Source organism: Anarhichas minor, unplaced genomic scaffold, assembly GCF_050575085.1.
Source record: "Anarhichas minor isolate MPS153535 unplaced genomic scaffold, ASM5057508v1 ptg000027l, whole genome shotgun sequence".
Classification (NCBI taxonomy): Eukaryota; Metazoa; Chordata; class Actinopteri; order Perciformes; family Anarhichadidae; genus Anarhichas; species Anarhichas minor.
Genome location: NW_027466473.1, coordinates 13587812 through 13597124, shown reverse-complemented (window position 1 = coordinate 13597124; position 9313 = coordinate 13587812). Strand labels below are relative to the sequence as shown.

At 41.0% G+C, this 9313-nt stretch overlaps 1 protein-coding gene across 1 annotated transcript; it reads right to left on the bottom strand.

Annotated features, from left to right (window-relative positions):
* Positions 1–5706: 5706 nt before the first annotated feature.
* On the bottom strand, positions 5707–8843 carry sod1 (superoxide dismutase 1, soluble). Its single transcript, XM_076101203.1, has 5 exons — positions 8685–8843; positions 7177–7273; positions 6659–6728; positions 6124–6241; positions 5707–6038 (listed from the first exon to the last, which is right to left on the bottom strand). The coding sequence occupies exons 1-5, from the start codon at positions 8754–8756 to the stop codon at positions 5931–5933; spliced, it is 465 nt and encodes a 154-aa protein (XP_075957318.1). The 5' UTR covers positions 8757–8843; the 3' UTR covers positions 5707–5930.
* Between the last annotated feature and the right edge of the window lie 470 nt (positions 8844–9313).

The window sequence follows — 9313 nt, the reverse complement described above, 5'->3', positions numbered from 1 at the left end:
CAAACATTGCAACTCCTTAACAGCATCTAAGCACTGTCATTTGTATTATGTTAGCATGCTGAAGTTAGCATTTAGCCCAAGTAGCCTTACAGAGCTAGCTGGAGACTCCTCAGTCTTGTTGTAATTAATCAACTGATCATTTTCCCAAAGCGACAAAATTGCTCGTCCGATCAACTATCCAAAACCAAAATAATATTCAATTTACAAAATATATATTGATTATATTTTTAATAGGGAAAATCAAAAAAATAATCACATTTAAAGAGCTGAAAATAGCAATTAGATGTTTCAAGCAGTAGTAGTGTTTATGACATGAGCTAACTGCATATCACATCCAAAACACAACAGTAAAAGTAGGCGGTAGCATTTACACAGCTTATAACAAGCATTACTGTGTAAAACCTGTATTAAAACAGCCATAAATAAACAAAGAAACACAATGCAAACTGCATCAATTGTACATTTAGAAACATAAACGTAAGATCGTTTTTCTGCACATGGGATACTTTGCTGTCACTTGTTTGTGATCAGCGTATGTGATATTCCTGCCAATGACCTCTGGAATGTAACACAAAGTCAGCATCTGACAAGCTGCTCAGTTGCCAAATATCCAATCCCATCGCTCCTTCAAGCAGAAATCTACTAAACAGTGTTAAAAACAAAACAGACAGCCATTCATCCTAGAAAGAATAATAAGCATCTTCTGGAGTAAAAGTGAGAGTTATGGTCGTGCATGGTTGGTAGGTCACTGAGGTCAAAGGTCAGACCCCCAGACTGCTGTTTGACCATGGATGGGGGGGGGGGGGGGGGGGGGGGGGGGGGTTGTAATGTGTTAAATAGACCGTTGAATCCCTCTGGAGTCATCTCTACACAGCCTCCTACAGCCTGCAGAGGCTACAGGACCATTTTCATAATACAGAATCCAAACACTTGAACACTTGTCCTTTCCACTTTCTTAACTTATTTACAACTTACACTTACTTTTCAAACTATGCCTATTAAGAGATAGGGAGCGTAAAATGATGTTAGTGTGTAACACTAGGATAGAAAGAGCAACAGAAAAGAGAGATTATCTGGCAAATTTAAGAGCAACGGGGTTTTCAGGGGTGTCCACTCTCATGATCACATGACACGCAGCTCAGGGGTCAGAGGTTAGGTCACGGGGGCCTTGTAATTAGTCTGTCTACCAACCAACCATGTCTCATAGGACAAGCACCATTTATGGCATCTCACCCCTGACCTATGGCTCTCTAAAATATCCCCACAATGTCAGTGGTAGAGGATGTACTGGAAGGTGAACTCTAACCCCAGAGAATAGAGCAGGGTCACAGGGGAGTGAGCACCAATACCTCAATAGGATCATTCAGCCTAGAGTGTTGGTTTCAAAACATCTATGTATCGGTGTGCATGCGTGTGTACTGTAAGCGTTCTCCGAGAGGAACAGTCGTACCCTAAATCACACACACCTGTGCTAACTACGAAGATAATTACAGCTGAAACGATTAGTCGATCAACAGAAATTGAATCAGCAACTATTCTGATATTTAATTAATTATTTCAAGAGATACGCCAGAAATGTAGTATTGTACATTCATGAAGTTGGGAGACTCAAGCGACTATCAACCAACAATATTTATCCCCTAAGAGAGCTGATCGGAGGTCTGTCCGACAAGCTGTCCAAGCAAAGAGCATGATTCCCTCGATAGCTGATGGTCAATGCCTAACCTCAGCTATCGAGGGTTACCATCTCGACAATACCCCAGAAACACTGGATACTATATTTCCATTTGCATGTTAATAGTATCGTTCATCAGGCCCTCCCTAGCAGATAAAAACCCACATCTTTCAGACTCCACATCCCCAGTTGGTAAAGCAAGCTTTCTCTTATTTGTGTAGTCTTCAGTCTGAAATTGTTTTTCTCAATTTTCTTTACTCAGAGCCACAGAAGACATCAAGCAACAGGCTGATTTTAAATTCTTTGATGAAAGTAAACTGAAGCGTGTTGCTTCCGGTCACATTCAACATTTGAAATGGCCATTGTGGGCGTTGATAATTACAAGTGTCATTTTTCACTCTTTTCTAGTACTTTATAGATCAAACGATTAACTGATAGATTGAGAAAATAATCTGAAGATTATTCGACAACAACGATCCTCCTGGCTGAGACCAACTGCGTTATAGCAATTTAATTCCAAACCTGAACTGACAGCCAATTTCCATCCATCACATCATTTAGGAAGCCACACACCTAAATGTGCTTTTCATTTTCCAAGTGATTGATACTCAGTAAAGCGGAAAAAGATTCCGCCTCAGATAAATCAACATTACAGGTTGAAGTTTGGGTGGGAACGTATTACGTATAGCATGAAGCTGTTGAACAAGTAAAAGCCTGTTGACTGTTCATGGCCCATACATCTACTGTTGCAGCCCTGCGGGGTAACGATAGGAAGCCACCTGGTGAAATGTGACCACACTGGTTCTTGTGAGCGGTGCATCGGGGCGCAAAGATGGATGCGCATGGAAAAAAAAAAAGAACACAACACTGTAAATGCTCATAGACAACTAGTAACAGAGGCACATAAATAAATAAAAAAAACACACACCAGTAAAGTGCACTTCTCGCCACTTATGCAACTCATGCAACTTTTACACAAATCATCTATAATAAGTGAACACCAGAAGGACAGTCGCCTTCAAGTGTGATAGTGCACATGTGGATATCAGTTCATATCAGGAAATGTTCCCTTCCTTTTTAATATGACGCACTCATGCACTCACTGGGGTTCGGTAAGCAACAAAAGGACTGGACCCTGTAAGACTGGTTCACCATTGTGTTTGGGAGGAACATGCACAAGTACAGGTGCCGTGTAAAACCCTGAAGCAGTGACTATAAAAGGAAGAATAGAGTTAAGCATTACCTTTCACCTGAAAACTTGTTAAGATGAGAGTTATGCTCCAAGCCTTACGTAAATATGACTATTTTGTGTCGGCCAAGATAATATTTATTGTCTTTCTATTCTACTTTTTTTGAATGCTTTCATACTGAGCTTTGTTGGACTCTCCTGCTGTCACGGCCTCTCTCCCTCACTGTCAGCAGCATTGGTACGTCTGTATTATTCATCACCTCCACTCCCAGGCTATTTATACCAGCTTTTACAGTCAGTCTGTCTTTCCGCTCTGATGGCTGCATCTGTCTACACTAATACAGCTATTTCCCCTTGTATATGCAGTTGTGGGCAGCCCAAGAGCTCTTGGTCTGAAAGGGCATCACTTCAGGTGCACCCAAGAAGAGTGCATATACTGACTTCTATGAATACAGGCAAATACATCCTGCTACATAAAAAAAAAAAATCAGAACGATATTGCAATTACCTTTGCCACCACTGATGACCCTGATGAAAACCACTGGTGAGTTTTACTGACAAACAACTGTAGGTTTGAATCTTACCAATAAAATGACTAGTGCTTAAGGTTCCCGAATTCTTATTTTGGCACTGCCACCAATTCTGCTGCCTGACTGGCCGCAAAGCTCAAATTTAAGAGCAGTAGATTATTGAGTAGAAAGCAGAGGAAGAGACTCGTATGCCAATAGACTTCTACATGCCTTGCTACATATATGATTATTCCCCTGCACATTTCCAGAGCTAAACATTTCATGAATTAATTTACACTACACACACACTCTGCAGCCTGCCTCTGGAACGCTCCCTGAGGTATTAACTCCATTGAAGGACCGCCAATATCTCATTTCCCCCGAGGATAAGAGCAGAGAGTGCCAAGTCACTTCACATGGGAGCATCCGCCATTCCCATGAAAATAAAAAGGCTTTAAGAGCATGCAATTTCTACACACCATGTGCCAGCTACATGTAGGAAGGGATGTGTTTGAGAGTGTTTGTGTGTGTTACTGTGTGTGTGTGTGTGTGTGTGTGTGTGCGTGTGTGTGTGTGTGTGTGTGCTGGCCAGTTCAGGGCACAGCTGTTCAGTTTAATATCATGGATGAAGACCAAGAATCCAATTTCAAACCAAAATGTCCGATCACAAAGTGTTATCTATATTTTAGTAGGGTGGCTCCCATGGCCTGTCTGAGATGTCCATGATATTTGGTTTATTTATGTACCCTATGTGCAAACATTTCCAGTAATAACTGTTTCGCAGAATAATAAGGCCTGTGTGTGATGACAATGTGACCAAAGGAACCCCCGATAACGACAATATCTGGATATCTGTAGAAAATGTAAAAGTGTTAATAATAATGCTATCATTCAAATTAATCTTTTAAACAAAAAACTAACATCTACCATCACTGCAATATCATTGTAAACTGAAATAAAATCACTTGTAGGGAGCAGGGGACAGAGATTTACACAATATCATCATATGTGTCTTATTAATATATCAATATTTCATTTTTAAATATCCCAGTTATTGTCAATAGCGGTATATCACAACAACCCTTGTTAGCATCACTAACTTGTGGACATTTCCAGGCACTGGCATGCACGGCTTCACCCCTACAATGTAAAAATATGCAAATCCCCAACAGAACATTGATCCATATGTGATGGGGTATCAGACTTGTACTTTTTGAGTTAAGAAGAGTAGCAATGCCCTCTTGAGGACGATGCAATGCAATACACAGTCCAGATAAAAGCTGATCAAAGTATTTTGCCGTCAGGACCTTCCAGAAATCCCCTGCCTGATGAAACAAGAGCTTGCATCACCACCTAAACGTACCCGTTTTAAATGCTTGATGGTAGTCTTTATTATGTTATAGGTATATGTCACATCAGGCTAAAATGTCCTAAAACAAAGACAAATAATTCCAATACTCGATAGTAACTAGCAGCTGACAGTATAAAATGTAAATAAGCCATTTAATGACTTACCGTGTGTCCTCCGTCGGATCCCCGCCTTTGGCCAACATGTGCACGACCGGTGTTCCGACTAAATCTGTGACCCATCAGGTCCCAAGTGGTGCAGGTGCACACAGCTCACCAACGATGGCAGATCCAATAAGTTTTGCCAAAACTCTCACAAAAGTATTTTTCATGCAATAGTATTGCCTACTAGCTACTAGCCTACCTGGTGTGGGGTAATATAAGCTGTATTTCTGGAAAATGCACCATGTTAACACAGAAAGCAAACAAAGCCACAACCAGCTACACCAACGATGGCTCCAGCCATTTATAGAGTCCGTGCCATACTTAGGCATGCAAACTCTTCAGGGGTGAAAAGGTGAAAAAGAAGTCACACCCACTCCACCCTGGAGTTTATTTTTAAAGATGCATTTCGGTCAGGAATTTTTAATCCCTGGCAAAGGCACCAATTTAGGGACAAAAAGTACTTCCTCACTGAACAAAAAGCTACCAAAGTAGCATCAGCACGGTAAACTTTGGTAAACTATTCATTATAAAAATAATTAAACATTCCACCACTATGTATCAAACGGCTAACACTTTCCCAAAAGACTATACAGGTCACAACAGGCTATACAACTGAAAAGCATCCAATAAGCTATGGAATTGAAAATACATAGAATATTTAAAATGAGCATTTGGAGTTTGCGGGAGGAACTTAAGCATTTAGCGGAACCACGTCGAGCTCAAACTGACTATTGTTTCCACTTTTATTCCTCATTTGCCAAGCATGCAGAGAGGTCACAAACTGGCAAAATGACCACACATGATGCTGATGAACTGACAACTTTAATTGTTTAGATATTTTTATTACTTGTGCGATACCAATTCTATGGGACCAAAACAAATCAGCCGACACAAACAATACATACAATTGTCATGAGGAACAAACAGGGTATTTCACGGCTCATCTACTCTCTTGACTAGTCAACAAAAAGGACAAACTGTCACATTAAGTAGCTATGTTGGTCAGTAGGTGCTGTGGGTAAGAGTTGTTTCCAGTGCTGGGCGTTTACTGGGCAATGCCAATGACACCACACGCCAGACGTGAACCAGCATTGCCCGTCTTTAGACTCTCGTCGTTGCTGCCTTTTCCCAGGTCGTCGGCCTTCTCATGGATCTAAACACAGGACAGAAAACAGTTGTTTGCATCACTTTATAGCCTAGATGCTCAATTCCATGTGCAACAAGGCCCTTTTACTCACCACCATGGTTCTGCCAATGATGGAGTGCTGGCCAGTGAGGGTGATTATCTTGTCTGTGATGTCTATCGTGGCAATTTTATCTTCTTTAGCAGTCACATTCCCCAAGTCTCCAACATGCCTGTTTACATAAATGAATATTACTTACGTTAAAACACATTACCAACCAACCTCCCTTACGACCTGATAATCATTTCAAATCCCATAAATATTTTCCCATGATTCTTTGCTGTACCTCAATTATGCCATCAAATTAAAAAAAGGCAACAAAGTGTGACGTAAAGCTACTTCTGTTCCTCTCCAAAGAGTAAAAAACACATATGTACACTGACAGAAAGCCAATCTATGCTAGTTCTGCCTCCTGTCAAATTAATTGTGACTTGAAATAATTTGTTATCAGACACATCTGTTGTTGGTAAACCAGAGGGAATAAGTCATTGCAACACTTTTAAGACTTATGCTTGTGAGGGAGCTTTAAATATATTGTTCCATCTATGGATTCTGATAAATATCTACTCTTTGCTCAGACTGGACTCACCTCTTTTCATCATTAGGACCGGCATGATTCTCTCCATGGGGATTGAAGTGAGGGCCTGCACTGACGCACCCTGGGAAACGCAAAAATAAAAGAAATCATGAAAGACTGCAGATTAAGTTGCAGTATATGAACTGTTACGACCGGCTCGGGAGTCGCAACATATAGGAGGGACACAACACCAAGTTAGGTTAAAAACAATCGCAGCTGCCAGTTTATTTACAGGACACAAGTAAACTGTAGTGTGCAAATCCCACTGCAGACCAGCATCTGGTGCCAGGCAGATGAGAGAGAGCGAAGGCGGAGCAAGGAGGCACTTATATAAGTAAACTACATCCTCATCCAGGTGCCCTCAATCACTCGTTAGGGAGCCGCACCTAGAAGTCAAAAAACACAGAATACACACACACCCCGAAGCACAAACATTCACAGCAGGACATAGAACCATACGCAACAGAACTAAAACCACAACATGCAGCAATATTAACCTGTATAACACACAACTATTGTCAGATGCTCACCATTTGTATTGTCTCCAAAAGCATGGACATGGAAACCATGCAGTCCAGCAGTGAGGCCTTTGATTTCACCGGTCAGCTTCACAGCCGCTGAGTCACTCTAACCAATCAGGATCACAGGATTCAGCAGAATACAAAAGACACAGAAGAGCCGTCAAAGCCAGCTGGCGAGAAGGACTTGACTTTATTAGTATTATTTCATGTCATTTGAAATCCCCACGCAGTCAGTCTTAGTAACAGCACAAAATAAAAAGGAAAATATAAAAGGAAAGTTGGTAAAAAAAAAATAAAAGTCTCTACAGTATAATAGAATATGAAAGGCATTAAATGCTAAGTAGAGAACTCTCCAAAAAAGCTTTAATAGCTAGCTTACAGTTACCCTATGAGCTTAAACTGTCCACGTTGTTTTAGTAAGCAAAGGTGCAGGACAAGATGCGTGATCATGTTTGTAAGTTAGCTAGGGAGACAGGAAACGTAATAAATATATTTCTTGTTTTTGTCAAAACAACTTCAATTACAAAATGGAATGTTGGATGAATAAATGTGTAATATAACATATGCTTCCATTCCTCTGATGTCATGTGTATTCATGCTCCATCTTTAATGTTTCAGAGTTAAATGTAATTTCAGGCTGAGCGCCCATGTGCAGTCCTCTTTGTTTACCTTTCACTTCTCCATGTAACCCCGTGTTTAAAGCCACATTGCTGTGAATTGTGTGCAATTTCTTGGGCCAACCAAAACAACAATGTTAACTCTTTTTCCGCCTTTCAGTTTCAAACTCCCACCCCCTAAACACACGGTTTTCCAGCCCTGCTTATCAACAAGGCCACACACTCTAGGCAAAGTCAATAACCAGGGTAGGCAGTGACTCAGCAACAAATATTAAGCGTTAGTGGTTTTAAAAGCTACCATTGATGGTGCAACTTTTGACTGCAACTTGGATTTCAGCAGAGCAGCTACAAACTCAAGTGATTCAACCTCAGACTCGTAATGTTAGCGTTAGAACCGTTGGACTTATGCAACAGGAGTTTTCAATGCACGCGCTGTTGATCATTAACAAATGACAGGCCTTAAAACGTCCAAAGGTTAAGACCCTTTATGACACTTATATTAACTAGCTGGATACACACAACGTTCACACGAGCAGCCTACTTGTAAAATAAAGCGTTAAAGCGTGCCACTTTTGACTGCATGCGCACTTAACGCTAACTGGTGCTTTGACGTTACATCGTGCAGGCTAACGTTATTTTGCATTAAAGCGCGTGCACAGTTATATAGCGTGAACGTATGTCAGTGACGCATTGCCGTTCAAATGTAGGAAGTATCGTTAGCCAGCTAGCTAAGTCACTCCTGTAAACCCATCAAACCGGCTATGTGAATGGAGAATTTAGCTAGCTTAGCATTGGCGCGCTAACGCTCCCAGGAGGCTGCATGTCAATTATTCCTTGTAGTTTAAATAAATTGACCAACTAGATAGTTCTTCCCCTAAAAAACGACGTCGCACGCCTTACCTCCTGCTCAAAATAAACCGTCCCGCTGGCGTCTCCAGCTCCTTTCAACACACAGACAGCTTTCACAACCATCTTCGCAGTAGTTTTTCAAAGGACGCCCAAGTTTCTGACAAGCTTGCTAGCGTGAGACTCACCGTGAAGACAACCAACTATATGTAAGCATCGGATGGGCGGGCCTATAGTACAGACAGCCAATCAGAGTCAGATGTAATCAAAAAGACGCATTTTGATTGGTCACTGACGATGACCAATTAAGCGGGTGAACAAATCCATAATAGACTTTGCCCAGGGCCCCAAAACATATTTTTATCAAAGGTTCATTTGTAAAAATGCATTAAATGGTAGACAAAATCTTTCCTGATACTGTAGGCTACACTGCTGGTAGTTATGTCACATGCTTGATAAAGATAAAAACTAAAATGTCTGCATCATAATGTTAGATGTTCCTGCACAACCCACAATCTATCCAATTTAAAAAAAGAAAGAAAGAAACCATTTTTATTGTCATATACATATACATGTACACAAAATTTGCCTTCTGCATTTGACCCATCCCTGTATATAGGGAGCAGTGGGCTGCCAATGATAGGCTCGTTATCGGTGTTACATATACAGTAACAGGGCAAGAC